This window comes from Schistocerca piceifrons, chromosome 5, assembly GCF_021461385.2.
Source record: "Schistocerca piceifrons isolate TAMUIC-IGC-003096 chromosome 5, iqSchPice1.1, whole genome shotgun sequence".
Taxonomy (NCBI): Eukaryota; Metazoa; Arthropoda; class Insecta; order Orthoptera; family Acrididae; genus Schistocerca; species Schistocerca piceifrons.
This window is the reverse complement of record NC_060142.1, coordinates 78606591-78626103: the sequence shown is the minus strand read 5'-3', so window position 1 is coordinate 78626103 and position 19513 is coordinate 78606591. Positions and strand designations below refer to the sequence as shown.

Sequence of the window (19513 nt, the reverse complement as noted above, 5' to 3'; positions counted from 1 at the left end):
CATTATTGCTGCCATTTGACCATCATCATCCAATAAACTATTCATTATGGGGCTCATATGTACTTAATTAAAGACTGATGGGTTTAGAAATAACTTATCTATTGTTGTTGTGCTACATTCTTCTGTTCTTGTTAGGGCTGTTTGGGGGCCAAACCAAACTGAACTTCATTAATTCTAGGTACTCTCAATCAGAGCTACCTGTGATGAAATCTAAATTGAAATCTCCACATACAGTTACTTCTTACATATTTCTATTATGTCTTATGAGTACCCTATCTAACTGTGTATTGAAGTTTAAAAAATTTCCTGACAAAGGCCTCTAGAATGTCAAAACTGCTGTGGAATATATTTCCAAGTCTATTACTTAAGGGGGGATGTAATGGAAAATGTAAACATTTATTTAAAAAATCATTACAGCCATATTTATTAATGTAAAAATCCAAAATATTGCATGTGTATAGCAAAAGAGCTTTGTTTACCGGAAAAAATATAATAAAATATGCAGAATTAATATTTTGCCACAAATTTGAATTTTTGATTTTTTTATTGTCTTTTTTTTATAAAAAGCCATAACTCAAATTCTAATCATGCAATTGGTCCAAAAATTTTATTGTAGTGTCCTGAGAAGGTTATAAGAACACTGAACTACAGTTATGAATTTGTGGTACAAATGATATCATTAACAGAGTTGTTAATTTTGCACATCCAAAATTAACTATCAGAATGTAATTACAGGATCTCGTATTTTTTAGTTACAGGAAGACAGCAACATGTTGCAAACAGTTCCTGAAAATTTCATAGAATTAGTGCATATACTTTTTGAAAAAAGGCTCTGAATAAAGTAAAAAATGTAAAACAGAGAAAATGAAGTTCGAAGATTTTCTTCTCATACTTTTACATGTATTAAGCTTACCTCAGTTTTAAAATCCTCCATGCTGATGCTCCTCATCCTCCAGATTTCTCTTCTGTCCTCTTCAAATCTGTCTGGCATGTATTTTCAGGTAAGACACTGACCTGTTAGCTTTCTTGACACTTCTCTCGATGATGGTGTAAAATGCTTTTGTTGTAAACACACCATAATGTATACCAGCTCTCTTCAGCACTTCAATTCTGCCATTATTTCCGTTATTGTAACATAAAACTGTATCACAGATACCAATTTTGAGTACTTAAAGTCCACAGAATGCCATTTTTGAGCGTCTAATCCAAATTAAATTACTGAAGATTTCATTTGAATTTTGTGTCTTTCCGTGAAGACACTTCCTCAATAAATCAGGGTTTGCAAGAAACTGAATGTGGGCTTAATTGCATACATAACAGGTTCTGGTAATGAGTGTTTATGTGAATACATCTCATTTCTGTTGTTGAACTTACACCAATCCTCTTTTGGACACAGATTGTGTGTTGGAGTTTGGTCAGTGGATAGTTTGTGGAAAAAAATTGCCCACACAACACACCTCATTGCCTCTAAATTGTGTGTGTTTTTCCTGACAGCTCTCCCATAAAATAACTGGAGAGAATCAATTTCTTTCAGATCAAGCCTGCCTTTTTCCGCCTAGTGGTTTTCCGTCCTCAAGTACTTCACCTTTCCTCTATTTCAGCAAGCAATGAAGCCTACCACCAAGCCTCTTTTGGATGTGGCCAACACATTCCAACTATTCTATTGTTGTATTGTACAGATTTTTATCTATTACAGCTTTGAACAAAGAGAAGTCCCCATCACCAAGGTGTTTAGTATATCTAACACCGTATTGGTCCTCAGATCTGGAGAACATCCTCACAACCGCAGCAGCCTCCGAGCCCCCACTTGAGCCACTATAATTTTTAGAGCATGCCACAGTTTCTCACTGTCTTCATTGTTGGACATTTTCCTTGTTGCACACTGGTGGCAGTATTTAGACATAATTTCTACATCCAAAACTTTACCTGAGTCAATACCAATAACGGATGCAACTCCATACAGAGGAGTGTGACCCCTTTTCATCCAGGTCCCATCTACAGACACACACAGGTTAGTAACATTTGTAGGAGATTCACTGTCATGAACATCTACCCCAGAATAAATTTCTTTTTGGTTTATTTCCACCAATTCCTCCACTGCTTTCTTCATAAAAACTTTGGCAGTATCCCATATAGCATCAGACATTTCTTTATTTATTTTTTCAAACCTTGCACAAGGTGGAGGCATGTTCAGAAAACCACAAAATAAATTGCCTCCTTCCCTGCCCTGTCCAAGGGATCTCAGAGCATATGCTAACCTAAAATTACTTTCATAGGTACCAGTGTCAGTTTTTTTGGAGGAGGAAAATGAAAATACATAGCCACATGAATTACAAATTAATTTAAAATCCAAAGCTATTCCCACTCTTCTTTCTTCAACAACAATCATGCATTCTGTATTTTTACAACTAACACATGAACATGAAAACTTTATATCCTGGCAGAGAAGATCTAAACCAATAAGTCTGAATCCAGTGGAATCCATATCAATATCATTCACACACCTGCAAAATTCTCCTGTCCCAAGTTTTGATGCTGAAGCTGAGAGCTTATGTTCTTCATTTCGAGCTGCTTCCTCTTTTTTGTTGGTAAACCAATTTCTATGAAACCTCTGTTTCTTAAACACAGTTTTTCCACCACCCATTATCCATAAATCTTGACTTCCACGTAAAGGTTTGCGAATTCAACCTTCCACATACTAATATGTGTTAGTATTGTCAAACCATAAATAAACCACATGCAATAAAGTTTTCAGGCAAAGATATAGATTCAGGAAAACAGCCTTCACACTGACAAAAATTCCACTGAAGCAAGCAGTTTCCCAAATGTCAGAAAAGGTGGGAGTGGCCACTGTGCAGAGTTAATCAGTTTAACAATTTAAAGACATTTCTAAAGCTGCTATCATGATAAAACTCACATATAACTTGGATTAAACTGTGTAGATCAAAATCGAATAGATGTTCATTGCAGTATTTACCAAAGTGTATGGTCTGGGGCTTCATTCCACTTTTTGTGTATATAGCTGCTTCCTTCACATTATGTCCATAGTAATGTGATACTAACTTGCATCCACCTAGGTGCATCTGCTCAATCTTTGTGGCTCCCAGATGATGTTCTGCTGTACATAGCACATCTACAGAAATACTTCAAGATTTTTTTAATGCCTTGTATTGACATGAGGAGCTCATTTTTCTTATTGAAAAAGCATCTTATGTGTTGATGGGAAAGTTCAGATGTATTATGACTGTTAACCTTCATGCTACCCAAGAGACCTTTTTTTACTTCTGTCTTTCTTATTGCAATTTTGTCGATACTTGTCCGGTAGTTCTGTCTTTCTGAAACACTTAACTTAGAAAAGGCATAGTGAAAACATAGGAAATCACAGGGATTGAACGCATACTATTGCAGTATAGTGCATGCTTCTGGAAATTAGGCATATAAGTAACCACTTTCTGAAAACGTTGAGATGTAGACCATGGTATGTAAGGTGCAGCAGTGTAAGGCAAAGGTGTTCATGTGTGGGGGCAAGGGGGTCCACCACCTCCCCTCCCCCCAGCTCTCAGGAAAAGGAAAAAAATATAGCGTAGTCAGACACTTTTATTTCAAGAAAATGATTTAAAAATCAGTATTATGGATGTTTGTAACAAAATTGAAATTGGAACTTTCTTATGGCTGCTTAGAAATTGCCATATGTCTTCCAAAGTATTAAAAATACACCACACTCCAAGGTCTAGCTCCCCTCCTCCCCCCCCCCCCCCCCCTCCCTCCCTGCTAAGCGTTTGACAAGAATGCTGGGTATAGCTGATGATAGCTAAATACCTTGCAGAAACCTCTTCAAGGACCTAGAAAATCTTAGAGTTATGTGCAATACATATACCACCTAAAGGTATTTAATAACGATAATGAATAATACGAGAAATGAAAACAATTTCCCTGCAGATGATGCATCCCTTCCTAGGATTCACTGTAGTACAACAGCCACTGCTTCTAATTTTACAGGATATCTGGATTCAGGGATGTAAATCTAATGTTTGTATTTAACAAACCTTGACTGACAGCTAATAGTAATGTGTATTAAGTTATATGAAGGCTTTGTTTGAAGTGTTAGATAAATAGCAGCTGAGTAGTTTAAGAAGGGGAGCACTGACTGTTTTGAAAAACTGATTTTTTTCTTCTAATATACATTTACATACATGTTGTTTCATAATGAACAGTGAAAATTGGCAAGGGTGAAATTACATGATAATAGAAGCAAAATGTTCCAGTAGACATGGGTCTGCAAATGAGCCATTATTGAGATAACTGTAAATTTATGGTTATGAATCACTGTAGATAGTTAACATTTTCATTTGCTAATTACAAAATTTTCCTTTATTTCACAACTAGAATATGTAATTTAAAAAATTAATAACATCTAATAAAAATACGCTAGTGTGGGGAACTTCATACTTACGTAATGTAATTACTAAAATTTTAAATAAACTGTGATTTTGCGAAACAAGTACAAAGATTAGTCATCTAACATCATATTAAATCACTGTATTCACGTCAGTGAGTGTTGAAATCCATATTAGCAGACTAATTTATCATATTCCAGAAAATAAAAAACAATGTACTTAATTTGAATTTTAAGCTGTATTACTGAAGAAGGTGACAAACAATTTTAATTTTTAATTTTTAAGTGACAAAAAATTTTAATTTTAATTTTAAATCAGGAATATACAAAGTAAAAAAAAAAAAAAAAAAAAAAAAAAAAAAAAAGTAAAATTACTGAAATAACAAATAATTAACTGTAAATGAACTAAACAAAAATGTCATGTTTCAAGCTGACTATCATATTTTTGTTCCTACGTAAGTGGCAGAAGCCATGAGGTCTTGTCTTTGGTGTTTTTGTGACTTAGGACAGAAATGGTGAAGGCTAATTGTCAACTGGCACAATGAACAGAAAATGAAAACATTTAGTGTCATTTTATTTTACAGAGGATTCAGCACAATCACATATTGTTACCAAAGCTAAGTATTTCAGTTTTCTCTCAAGAATTTCTATCTCCATCACTGGCATGTGGTGATGATGTATAGCTTTTGTGCTCCAGAAATTACCTTGCTGAGTTAATTATTTATAAAATTATTAATTTTTAATATGCATTGATGAGGCTACAATGTTGGAGGTGTCATCTATCAGTATTGCAGGCCTAGATTTCTACTGAACATAACTTGTGTAACAAACTGGAGGATAACACAAAGTAAGTGCAATTGTTATCAATCTGTGTGGCTGAGCATCACACTGAGAGCTCTTATCTTCCTGGTAATGCAGATGATGTATGCTGATGAGAGCATAATTTTTATGTTAATATCCAACATGAACGATCTACATGCCAGAAGATGGAGATACTATGTACTCATGTCATTATCAGTTTGTAGTCAACAAAGAAGACAGTTATGTTCTAAATTCTATGGCTAAATTTTATGTACAGTATTACAGTATTTACAAGAAGCAATAAAAAATCTGATTTCATATAAGCATAACATGAAAAGAGGAACACTCGTTATCTACTGAAGCAAATATGTATCACTTCTGATCTCTATTTCCGTTAAAATGAGTTAATAAATGAGTATAAAATGCATCTATGTTACATCTTGAGATGAAAAATTTTAAAAACTTCAAAATGATGTACATTTTATTTAAATCTGCCATCTACAGTTTGACAACCTCAAACATATTTCATACATTTTTGTGATGATCTTCATTCTACTTTCACACAAGGATGTATTAACCATACACAAGATCAGTATTTTGGAATTGTAACTGCAAGTAGGATTATGTAAGTAAGAGTCATTATGTAAACACCAGTACGGTCTAATATAACAGCTGCAAGTTTCCATTCACTTGGAACTGGTGTCTTTAGACTATTGGTCTTATCTTCATTGTCATCTTTCTCTGTGCTCTGGAATGAGAACGAAAACAAATAAATAAAATATTTTCCATAACAAAGCTCCTAAATAATTATTGCATCAAAGTCTCTTTAACCTATAGCTTCACTTATCTTTAACAGATGAAACAAATTGAGTAGAACAAGGTAGTAAGGAGAATGAGAAGATAAACCAAGTAGAGCTTTATTTGAGTTGTACATAACTTGCCATAGCCTTTGCCTCTTTTTTTGACCTCTTCACACCACCTGAATCCTTTTTCTTTTTTCCATAAGAAGGAATCTCTTCTTCATTTTTGTCTCCTACCCTTGCTTCTTTTTTCTCTCTCTACAAATTACACTCGGAAGCCTGTTACAATGTTTACAACTTAATCACATTGTTAGCCTTTCAGTCTTCTCCTGGGTCATTCTAACGGTCTTTGTTCATTCTACATGAGTGACTTCATCATTATCTTATTATACTGATGTCTTTTTCTTAGGTCTTCAGATCTGCAAATATATTCCTTTTTATCTGTGTACCCCATCCATTCTTACCAAAAGCTCATTTTTTATGATTGCAGTTTTATGTCTTTATTGTCTTTTAGAATATTTGTTTAATTTCAAAACAGCAAAGAAATAATAGTCATGGCTATTAAAATTCCATCTTAGGCTCTCTTCTTACATTTTCCCCTAACATTTTAAACATTGTGCCTCAGTGTAACTCAATCTTTTTTATTTTATTTCAAATGTTGAGTTCTTCATATACTTGCCTGAATATCTGCATGTGTTAGCACAACATTTCTGGGATTTGGGGAGTCATTTTGGACCCAGATTGAATCAGTCCCATGGATTAACAGCAAGGGCCAGTATGTTGGCCAGCTTGTATGTGGTTTTTAGGCAGTTTACCACATCCATCTAGGTGAATACTGGACTGGTGCCCACATCCCACCTCAGTTACATAATTCACAAACATTTCAAAAACTTTCACACACTTTCACATGGGTTAACACTAGACATAGACAGATGGGGTAGACAAATTTCATCACAGGAAGGGTATCGAGCCATCCTATACTACCAACACTGCCGAATACAGATTAACATGCTGACCCTGTGAAAACATGGGATAATGCCAGGGAGAAAGAAGTTCACCTCTACAGATGTATTATGAAGATCAATGACTTCTCACTACCTGTCCATTTATATTCAGTTACTATTTTACATCTAATAGGTTCATTCATTTAAACACCAAGGATTTAGCATTGTTGACTATAACACTGCAGTTGTGCTATGTGTGCCTCTCTGTATGTGCACTTCATTATCAACAACTATAACCTTATCATCAGCAATTAAAATAATCATTGCAAATCTGCTATTATTCAAATTCTGTACATAGTTCATACTTTTTTTCCTTCAGATGGTGCTACTAAGTTCTTATGTTCTGTCTCCATTTGTCTTCCAAAATATTAAAAATACCTTATACCACCAGATCTTCCCCACCCCTGTGCCACTACAAACTATCATATGGGTGCCCTTGTTTCTACACCAATACACTACCGACCTACTCTGCCTTCCACACCTCAAAAATACACTTCACATACGGAAGAATACACCACTTCCAAATAAACTCTCTCCAGACTCACAAGTCAGTTGTCAAATTAACCCCTGAAAACCTAAAACCATCAGAAAGACTCGCATTCAACCCCGCAACCCTGATCAAGTTTGCTGGATTTGTCAAGGATCTCCTTTCCCTGGCTCTCTCTCTTCACAATTACATTCTCTGTCCTCATTTGCTTGGTACGCAGACTAGCCTACTGACCAGTTCAAGATCAGCACCTATAAGCTCCAAGCACATACATGACTTTCTCAAACTATGTCTTAGCCGTTTCCAGCTTCTCTCTAACTGTTACCCTCCTCCCTTTCCACTTGGCTGCTTCAAAGTACTTTTGCAAGAGAGATGTCTCTACCTCAACTTTTCGTCCTTCATTATAGCCCTTCCTATTGACACCAACTTCATAGTTTGGAACATACAGCTATTGATGCTGAGAAACCCATCCTGACCTTACTATTTGTTATGCTGAGAAGGACTCAACACTATTTACCATTATGATTTACAATTCTATTCCAGAAGTCCAGCATTAGCTCCACCAACTCCTCAAAACATTGGGCTTATCCTAAACCTGTGATGTGAAACCATCTTCTTACTTACAACTGCTTGCTCCCAAAGATTCACACCTGCAACTTTCATCAGTTTGACTCAGAGGAGAGGACGAAATACCGTTGCCCAGTTAACAACAACAAGAAGCCAGCTTCCCCTTCTACACCACCAACAGTTCAATGAATGTCAACTGTGAAAGGGTATAGTGTGATTGGCTTTCCTCCATATCACACTCGTTTCAATCTTATTATATGTATATCAGCACAGGTAAAAAGTTACATGGCAAGAAATAATAAAAAATTATTATCAGTGAGACAGAAATGCTACAAAAGAATTTATTGCAAGTGTTACGCAACAGCACTGGTCTCGAGTTGTGAGCCATATCAATAATGTAGCCACGAGATGGTGGATCTCTGGAGGGCTACTGGAGGAACAAATTGTAGAGAGAGTCATTTCTATCAGCTGCAGCACTGATTCTGGATCCAATGAAGAGGACAGCAATGATACTGTTTACTGTAGTTGTGCCACTTACATCACAATTGCGAACATTTATAAAATATTCATATATGTAAATGCCCTGTTCAATTTGTTTATTGCTTACCAGTGCTTCACTGATGGCCACTTAGTGAGCACACAATGAAAGTAAGTGTTATGTGCTCATCTTGTGCTGGCCAATAACACTCCTTTCCATTCATTCCATGCAAAACCATCAAAAGCCACAAGTTATTTTAATTGTGCTACAGCCTCTTTACGGGTCTCTCTATTATGCTTCAAAGTTCCCACAGAAAGATTCTTTACCTTAGTTGATCAACATCTGTAACAGCTGTCTACTGTATGCCTTCCTACACCCAACATAAAATCAGTTCTTCCATTGCCTTCCGTAGTTCCAGAATCATTACTGCCAAATGGTTTTTTTTATTTATTTTTTATTTTTTAAATTATTGTTATTATGGACTGCTACAGCATTGTATATGAACATTCCCTATGCCCGTAGCCTTGGTGTCATGGAACAATCCAATCCCAGTGTCATACTGCCATCCAGCCCACCACTTCCTTTTTAATCTTTGTTGTCAGTGACATTTTGACAAAAATTATTTCTCAGTTGACATAAGCATTTGCAAGCAACTGGTTACAATGGATAAGGGTATACATATTATCTTTCTGTGCTAAATTGTTTATAGGTAGTGCTCTCAAAACACATTAGGTGAAATCTCAACATTTTGAGAAAAAAAGACATGGTTGAATTTTCGGTCCTTCAGTCATACAATAAAGTTATTCCCTGTACTCATGGTGGTGGTTTGTGTGCCTCAGTGGTGCTGACATCTGAACAATAGTGCATCTGAAGCAAGGGGAAGCTACAGTAAATATATTTCACAGGGAAATGCAGCTCCACTGTAATGTTTAATGATGGGCAAAACATTGTGGAGATAAAATAGACTTCCTTACAGATTTCTGGGTGGGGTACTGCTGAGGAGGTGGCAGTCATCAGAAGAAAAGAAAGCTGGTCTTCTGCAGGTTGGAGAGTGGGCTGATGGACTGTTAGATCCCTTAATCATGTATGTATGTTACAGAGCTTGAAAAGAGAAATTGATGGCTGTAAGTTAGATACAGTGAGAATTACATTGCTGTGGTGGGAACAATATAATTACTGATCAGATGCTCGGTTACTGGTATCAACACAAAACATAATAGGGTAATGTAGGAATAGGTCTAATAATTATTAAGAAAATAGAAATGGGCTGAATTACTATAAACAGCAGTGCAAACAAATTATCACAGCCAAGATTTATATACACAGTGTCATGATCCATGTAAAGTTCTTAGGGGCACGGGATTTCATTCTGTTGGGTATAAGTCTCTTCAACTGGATAAGTTGAAACAATAAGAGATTGTTGAGAATTTGAATGAGAACATTGCACAATGACTGACTGAAAGAAGATGATTAATGCAATAAAAGACAAATGTGAAGTTTTTTAAGAGATGAAATAGTGAAGGCAGAAAAGAAAAATCCAGGAAAAATTGCAAATCCCTGCAGAAATACTTGGATAACACAGGATATATGTTAAATTTGATTGATGAAAGAAGAAAATATAAAAATGCAGTGCATGAAATGGAATGTATGAGACTGACAGTAGTGAAAAGTGCAAAGCAGGAATGGCTAAAGGAGAAATGCAAAAGCTGTAGAAGTATGCATGACTATAATACAGAAGAAACAGAAAATGAAAGAAAGCTTTGGAGGAAAGGGAAGTATCTGTATGAAGATCATGAGCTGAGGGTCTACCTGGTACCAAATAGAGAAGAGAAGGCTAATAGTTGATAGAAATAAATAGAAGTGCTACATCAACAAAAGAAGCTTGGTGACAATATTATGAAAAATGGAAAGGAGATGGGTAAGTGGATATTCTGAGAAGAATTTGACAAATCACTGAAAGATATAAGGTACCTGAGGTAGATGGCGTTCCTTCAAAATTATTAAGATCTTCAATAGATCTGGTATATAATACTACAGAAGGTAGGTGCTGTCGGATGTATTACCAATCCACTAATAGAAGAAGTTATTGAAATAAATGGTTGTAGCTCTGTCATAAGTTGCATTGAAAAGTATCTTTTTTTATTTCTTGATGATGACTAGTTTTGGACACTTATATCCATTTTCAAATCATCACTATTGTGTGACAAATACAAGTGATAGCCTATGTACAAAAACGGCCCCTGCAATGATGATCAAAGTGGCAATATGGCTGACCTAACAACAGTAAATAGAGCACATAGGACGAACATTACAAATACAGGCAATAGCCTATGTACAATACTGTCCCTGCAGTGATGATCAATGTGGCTCTATGGGCAACTCAACAACCATAAATAGAACACTAAAAAATGTCAATCCTGTGTATTCTGTTTACAGTTTTTGAGTCAGCCATAGTGCTGCTTCAGTCATCACTGTAGGGGCAGTGTGATACAGATGGTTTGAAAGTGGACACAGATGACTGAAACTAGTTGCCATCAAGAAATAAAATAAGATACTTCTCAGTGCAACTTATGATGGAGCTACAACCATTTTTTCAATTACAAAACAAGTTGCGGATCTATTTTTCACCTGCAGCAAGCTGCAAGTTCATAGAATAAGTTATGGTTTTAAAGTACAGGCAGGGATTATTTACAAAAGGATGGATGACTGGTAGAAGCCAACCTAGGGGTTCCACAGAAATGTAGAACTTGCGAAATAATAATGATGCTATGAACTGCCTTAGAAGACAGGTGAAGAAATGCAAGTTCACATTTATAGCTTTTATACCAATGACACTGTTATTGCATCAAAGGAAAATTTGCTCAAGAAAACTAATAAATTATGAAATGTGGAGCACAGCTGATAGACACATATAAAAGAAAAAGATGTACAGTTTCTAGCTTTTGGAATTAATAGTTTTTGAGATATATGTGTGCCTCAGGTGTCCCAGTTTTGACTAAGTTTAGTAAATGATGAACCTGTGGTGTGGTTTTTTGAAAGTATTGTTGATTTATATAATGTTTTGTGAATTTGAGAGTGCATTGTGCATTGCTCTTTGTTTCTGGGCCTGTTTCAGCACATTCCAGTGTACGGCAAGTGTTGTGTTGCAGCATGCTTGAGAATGAGACTGAAACTTCTGATTTGGTCTGACAGCAGAATCAAGAAATTGCTACTGTAAAGCAAAAGTGACTGGCAATGTGAATGCTGCAACAAAAATTCTGTGTGGTGTACGAGCTTACTGTACAGAACTTGAAAAAAATGTAAAGACATTAGCAAAGTGGTATCCAATTGTATTGTATTGTATTTTTATTGATCCAGGCAATCATAGTATTGTACAGCTGTACATATGATATTGGACAGGTCAAGAGAGCTATTTAGAAGTAATTTTTACAAATTGATTTTTACATTATTTTGTAGCAAGGAAATTATCTATCTTAAACAAAACAGTTAATACAAATCATAGAATTGTAAGGTTGTACATATGGTATTGGACAGGTCAAGAGAACATATTTGCAAGTAATTTTTAATAAACTGATTTTACATTATTTTGCAATGAGGAAGTTAGCTATCTTTAACAAAACAGTAAATACAAATGTTGTATGGTAAAATATAAACAGCCAATACAAATTTAATAGTAAAGTAGTCCAGTGTATTTCATAGACATGCACAGTATATAATAATCCAGTTTATTTCATAGACATGCACAGTATATAATTTTCAGACCTAACTGAAAATTTATCATATTGTTTACATTTTTAACCTCTTTCAAAAAAATGATCAACTGCATAAAAGCAATGGTCCAAGAGATATTTTTTTAACTTATGTGTGAAGGCTCTTGGGTTCTTTGTTGCTTTGATTTCATTGGGTAAATTGTTGTACATTTGTATCCTAACATTTAAAACACTTTTTTGGTAGCAGGTAGTTCTGGACTGAATCATATGTAGGTCAGATTGCTGCCTTGTTGCATAGTTATGAATATCTCCATTGAATTTTAGTGTGCAGTCATTGTTTAACAGGTATGACTTGACAAATAAGACGATATTATAAATGTAAGCAGAGGGCAGTGTCATAATGCCATTTGTTTTGAAATGTTGTCTGCATGATTCATTATGTCTTAGATAACATATTATGCGTATTGACTTTTTTTGCATTTTGAAAATATATCTACCTACAGGTGAGTTCCCCCAAAATATGATTCCATACTGTAATGTAGAATGGAAGTAAGCATAATATACACTCCTGGAAATTGAAATAAGAACACCGTGAATTCATTGTCCCAGGAAGGGGAAACTTTATTGACACATTCCTGGGGTCAGATACATCACATGATCACACTGACAGAACCACAGGCACATAGACACAGGCAACAGAGCATGCACAATGTCGGCACTAGTACAGTGTATATCCACCTTTCGCAGCAATGCAGGCTGCTATTCTCCCATGGAGACGATCGTAGAGATGCTGGATGTAGTCCTGTGGAACGGCTTGCCATGCCATTTCCACCTGGCGCCTCAGTTGGACCAGCGTTCGTGCTGGACGTGCAGACCGCGTGAGACGACGCTTCATCCAGTCCAAAACATGCTCAATGGGGGACAGATCCGGAGATCTTGCTGGCCAGGGTAGTTGACTTACACCTTCTAGAGCACGTTGGGTGGCACGGGATACATGCGGACGTGCATTGTCCTATTGGAACAGCAAGTTCCCTTGCCGGTCTAGGAATGGTAGAACGATGGGTTCGATGACGGTTTGGATGTGCCGTGCACTATTCAGTGCCCCCTTGACGATCACCAGTGGTGTACGGCCAGTGTAGGAGATCGCTCCCCACACCATGATGCCGGGTGTTGGCCCTGTGTGCCTCGGTCTTATGCAGTCCTGATTGTGGCGCTCACCTGCACGGCGCCAAACACGCATACGACCATCATTGGCACCAAGGCAGAAGCGACTCTCATCGCTGAAGACGACACGTCTCCATTCGTCCCTCCATTCACGCCTGTCGCGACACCACTGGAGGCGGGCTGCACGATGTTGGGGCGTGAGCGGAAGACGGCCTAACGGTGTGCGGGAGCGTAGCCCAGCTTCATGGAGACGGTTGCGTATGGTCCTCGCCGATACCCCAGGAGCAACAGTGTCCCTAATTTGCTGGGAAGTGGCGGTGCGGTCCCCTACGGCACTGCGTAGGATCCTACGGTCTTGGCGTGCATCCGTGCGTCGCTGCGGTCTGGTCCCAGGTCGATGGGCACGTGCACCTTCCGCCGACCACTGGCGACAACATCGATGTACTGTGGAGACCTCACGCCCCACGTGTTGAGCAATTCGGCGGTACGTCCACCCGGCCTCCCGCATGCCCACTATACGCCCTCGCTCAAAGTCCGTCAACTGCACATACGGTTCAAGTCCACGCTGTCGCGGTATGCTACCAGTGTTAAAGACTGCGATGGAGCTCCGTATGCCACGGCAAACTGGCTGACACTGACGGCGGCGGTGCACAAATGCTGCGCAGCTAGCGCCATTCGACGGCCAACACCGCGGTTCCTGGTGTGTCCGCTGTGCCGTGCGTGTGATCATTGCTTGTACAGCCCTCTCGCAGTGTCTGGAGCAAGTATGGTGGGTCTGACACACCGGTGTCAATGTGTTCTTTTTTCCATTTCCAGGAGTGTACATATATGAGAACAGATTTTGTGACTGATTTTTTGAGTATCCTTAAAATGTAACACACAGTTGAGAGCTTTTTTGAGATATAATTTGTGTGAGTCTCCCACTTAAGATTTTCTTCAAGCCACATGCCAAGAAACTTGACAGAGTCCACAAACATAAGCTCTTGGTTATTTAGAATCACATCAGGCATTTCTTGTTTTTGGGATGAGAGTCTGAAGTTGGTGTACGTTGTTTTCTGTATGTTTATAATCAGTTTGTTCTCGTTGAACCATTTGCTGAGTGACAACATAAGCGGTTTAATTTTTTGGTTGTGGTCCTCTGTATCAGTACCTGTTATTAGTATACTCATGTCATCAGCAAATAGTGTGGTATGTCCTGTAGCAAGCTTCGTGCTTATATCATCAATGTATAGCAGAAACAGTATGGGTCCCAGGATTGAGCCTTGTGGCATACCATATCTAATAGGCATTGTGTCAGAGGAATGGACAGTAGATTGATGGGTGGTTGTATTCTTTTTTTCAACATTAATTTCAACTTTTTGAAATCTGTTTGACAGGTAAGATTCTAACCATTTGTTTGCAATTCCTCTTATACCTTTATTTGCTAACTTCTTAAGGAGTATGGTATGGTCAATTACGTCAAAGGCTTTGGATAAATCTAAAAAGATACCAGCAATTGTGTCAATAGTACAGTGAAATTTGATCACAACGTTTTGAAGAATGAAACTAATATTGTATTTAATGAATGGAGTATTGACTTCATTGTTGCCACACTTGGAATTGTTATGGATCACAATTTAAAAATGAAAACATTTCAGGAATTCAAATCAGTTTGTGGCGTACATCCAGTGATTCTCATCAAACAATTTCAGAGTGCTTTCCCTATAATCTGCCCAAAAATACAGAAAGTTAACACAGTTGTAAGCTATTTAAAAGATGGAGCTCATGCATGTGGCAGCAAAGCATAAGAAAAATGTGAAACTTTTTAAAAAATTGAAACTTTTTTTTTAAAAAGAAGTGATACTGGTCACAGAACATCAATCAACTAACACAGCATTGTCATCATCATCACCACCAAATTACACACAGACGTAGGTAACCATTTGAGAATATTTAGGAAAACAATAGCATGAAAACAAATATTTAGGTAATCCAGTAAGTTGGCTTTGTCTTTGCACTATGAAGTTAATTATTGACCATCAAAACACTTTGGTAGAAGGGAAGATGGACAACACTTAAACATAGTAGACAATATAATGAGTGTAATCATTATAAAGAGGATAACCAGCTGAACAATGATAGACAAACTCAAGACAGACTGCTAGAAGAGGAGGGAATGAAAAATGTATGCCCGCCCACTGTCACAGTTAAACTAAATGAAATTTCAGTAAAGACTTGGTCTGTAGTTAATGAGTCAGCACTTAAATAAATAATATTCTGTCTGATACAGATTGTGATGTAAGAGGTAACTTGATGTGAGAGACAATGTAATTACTGAAGATATGTGATGCCCATCATTGACATCAATGTTTCCAGTATTGATGTTGAGGGGCTTCTGGAAAGAGAGAGTCAGGTCTGCACACTATTAAATAAATTGTATCTACAGCTAAACAAGATGGCACACTTCCCATCTTTTCCTGTGAGTGGCATATTCATTGTCAGTGCTGAGGGGGGAGGGGGGGGGGGAGGGTTGGGGGGAAATTAAAAATCACGTACTACTGAAGTTCAACTTTAGTGGAAAAGAATACGAGATAATTTTCCTGGTTGTTCAAACATTATCTGTTGGATGTATTTTCAGGATGGATGGCATGTCAGTGAATAAGTGTAAAGTGGATTTTGCTGCAAGCAATCCATTAATTAAGAAGGGTTATGATAAAGGAAAATTTCATTTAGAGGGTCATCAACAAGGAAGAAATGAGTTCTGTGCATATGCATTTAAGATGTACTAATATGGATGAGGAGGACTTTGAAACTCAGATAAACATTACTATGTTAGAGAAGAAAAATGCACCTAGAAGAGAGAAAAAGCAAAAGTTGTTCTTTGTCAAATTTGTAAGAAGATTCAAGAGATGTCTGATTTGTTGGGAAAGTACTTGATCATTACCCTACAGTATTTTCTATGGCACCAGGATTAATTAAAAGTTTTAAATGTAAACTGAAAGGAAAAGAACATGACGAGGCAGTCCACAGCAAAAGTTATCCTTTATCATCTGCAAAACATGAAGCTGTATATCTTGAAACTAAATTAATATTGTGACAGAATATTACTGAAAGGTAGTTACAACTGTAACACAATACATGTGGATAAAAAGTACGGATCTGTGAGATTTGTGTTAGACAAGAGATCAGTCAAAAGAACTGTTTTATCACAAAGAGACTAAGCAAAACATTTAGAGGAGTTATTGCAATGTCTTAAAGGTGTCAAATATTTTACCAGCTTTGTTCTCATAAGCAGTTATTGGCAAGCGAAGTTAGATAAGGAAAGCAGGAAATGCACTACTTTTTGTATAAAAGAGGAAGTTATCAGCTTAATGTTATATGTACTAAATGTGTCTACAGCTGCTTTCATGCATGCTCTGGATAAAGTTTTAAGGGAAAAATTATTAAAGAAGTTTGTCATCTGTGTCAATGATATATAATAATAAGTTGTGAGTAATGTGAAGAATAATTGGAGACTGCTAATGAACTTTTGCAAGCTTTCAGAAAATTGGGAGTAACATTTAATTTGGAGAGGAAGAAAATTTGCAAAAAATTAGATCAAGTTTTTTATGTCACACCATATTGCCACAAGGTATCAAAACTGATTTAGGTAAAACAGATGTTGTCAGAAAATTTTCTGCATCAGAATGTTCCAAATAGTAAAACATCACGTTTTTGAGTCTCAAATTTATACAGAAAATTCACCGATAAATATTACTTATCTACACTAACACCTCTGAAACTGTAAAAAATGGGTACATTGTGGACGAGGGGACAAGAACAGCAAAAAGCTTTCAATTGCACAAAATCTAAATTGCATGAAGCAAAATTATTACATCGGCCAGATTTGTCACTTGATTTTTATTTTGGACCAGGCTCCAGGAATTATGCAATAAATGTGGAATTGTATCAGATGTGTGATTTTAACGGAAGTATGGAACACAGAATAACAGCACCTGAGACTCGATCACTGAGGTTAGGGAAGGAAAAGCATACAGTAACAGAAAGAGAATCATTAACTATCACTTGGGGATTTTATACATTCCAGTTGTATCTCTTGGGAATCATACAGTTATAATGACTGACCATAAAGCATTATCTTTTCTAATAGCTGTTGTCATGTGCACAAGCATCTTATGCACTGTGCACCAACAATACAAATATTGGATTTCAAATAAGATATATGCCTGGAAAGATTAACACTCTATTGACAGTGTTGTACCTATCTCAAAATGTGGCATTCTTTAACACAGAAAGATATACAGATTTTATAAAAGCTGTTGAAGGAGAAAAGTTCATCCAGAAATTATTACAAACTATCAAATCCTTCTAAGATGTAGAGAACTACTTAAAAATGGTGAAGTATAAATATAATGGTCTGAATGAGACAAAATTTATAAGCTATTATTTGAAAGAAGAGGGAATTTTGTTTCGAAGATACAATATTAATTCTGATCAATGGAGAGTCTGAATTCATGACATGCTACTGAAGATCTTGTGTAAGTTACGTTCACACATATAGGACTAAGCAAATGTATGCTAAAATTACAGAAGTATAGTATACTAAACAACATGGTGAAGAAAGTCTGCACAATTTTGAAGATATGCAATGTATGCCAGATACCTAAAGTGTGACCTGAGCAGCACCAAGGACTAATGCACAGTACAACCCCACGTAAACCAGGTGGCACTATTTCAACTGACTTGCATTGACTGCTACCATGTTTCAGAGGAAATTTTATGGCAGATAATGGTTATTTTGGAATTGTTCTCAAAATATTTAAAGTTTTATCCATTATGCAAAGCCACCAGCAAAAATTTGCTCAAGAAATTAGAAGATGACTATTTTGTTATTTTGTCAATCCTTTCTTAGTGGTCATGGCCCACAATTTAGAGAAGCAATGTGGAAAGAGTAATGTTAAACATATCCTTAATTCTCACTATACACTAGCTTCCAATCCAATGGAGTGTGTACAGAGTAAACTCGAATGTTTATTTTGTGCATATGGTGGAAACAATTTAAAGAGTGATACAAAAAGTTATTGGACTTTGAGACTATTATAAGTAGCCTGTGCCATGATGGTACAGGTTAGTCACTTTGCACTGTTTTATTTGATAAAATACTGCCTAGTATTTTTAAGCAATTTATAAATTTTCCATCAAGAGACAATATTTCAACTGAAGAACTGCATTATGAGGGCCTACAACACATGAACAAGAAAGATTATGGAAGAAAGAAGATGCTTGATGAAATAGTGAAACCTGTTGTTTATAAAGTTGATGACTGAGTTCTCATGAGCACACATATGAAGACTTCTGAGATAACCAATGAAATTCAGAAGTTCCATCATTATTGTACTGGATCATTTCATGTAAATAAAATTGAGCATCCAAACTATTTACCTTTAGAATACATTAACTCTGGGAAATGATATTGAAAATGTAAAGCTATATCATAGAAGTGAATGACTTTGCTCTGTCAGTGTTATGTTTAAATTCCCTGTGTTATAAAAAGTCAACAGAACTGTGAGTCATAGTGTTAAGAATTGTATGTTACCTAGACTGTCCTTAAAAATGGCTACATGATTGTTGCATGTGTTATAGCTCTGTGTGGAGATAAGTTGAAGTTCATGTGCAACTTTAAATTGACAGTATGAAAATGCAGTGGACAAGACAACAGGAAGAACTTTTTATGTATATCTATGTGATTTTACAGTGCAGAGACTGTATACATTTTTCTGCTGTGATGCTTCTGTACTCACTGTGCTGCATAATGATCAGATAATATGTTGTTGTTATATGCTATAAGGGTCATGTTTGATATTTTTTATTGTTTTTACTCACATACTTTGATGCACTTTTCACTTAAATTAATAATTTTTTTAATTGTTCTGGGAGGAATGGTTGTATTAAGCCCTTATTTTATTAAATGGTTACAAATACACATGAAAATTGCAACACAGTTTTGCTAACGGTTTATTAATTATAACTATTGTTTTTCTGTGCTTTTTTTATTGTGTGGCATACACTGAGAGTTTTTGAATCGCAATTGATGTTATGTTTTGTACAGATTTACTAAAGTTTTTGA

General features: G+C 36.4%; 1 protein-coding gene across 2 annotated transcripts in view; it reads right to left on the bottom strand.

Moving 5' to 3' along the window:
• Positions 1-5660: 5660 nt before the first annotated feature.
• The window catches only part of LOC124799324 (neuronal acetylcholine receptor subunit beta-3-like), a 255312-nt gene continuing 241459 nt past the window's right edge, over positions 5661-19513 (bottom strand). For both annotated transcript variants that reach the window (XM_047262912.1, XM_047262913.1), the window contains exon 9: positions 5661-5945. In XM_047262912.1, the coding sequence (XP_047118868.1) occupies positions 5787-5945 (159 nt within the window). In that variant the 3' untranslated portion in view covers positions 5661-5786. The remainder of the gene's footprint in view (positions 5946-19513) is intronic.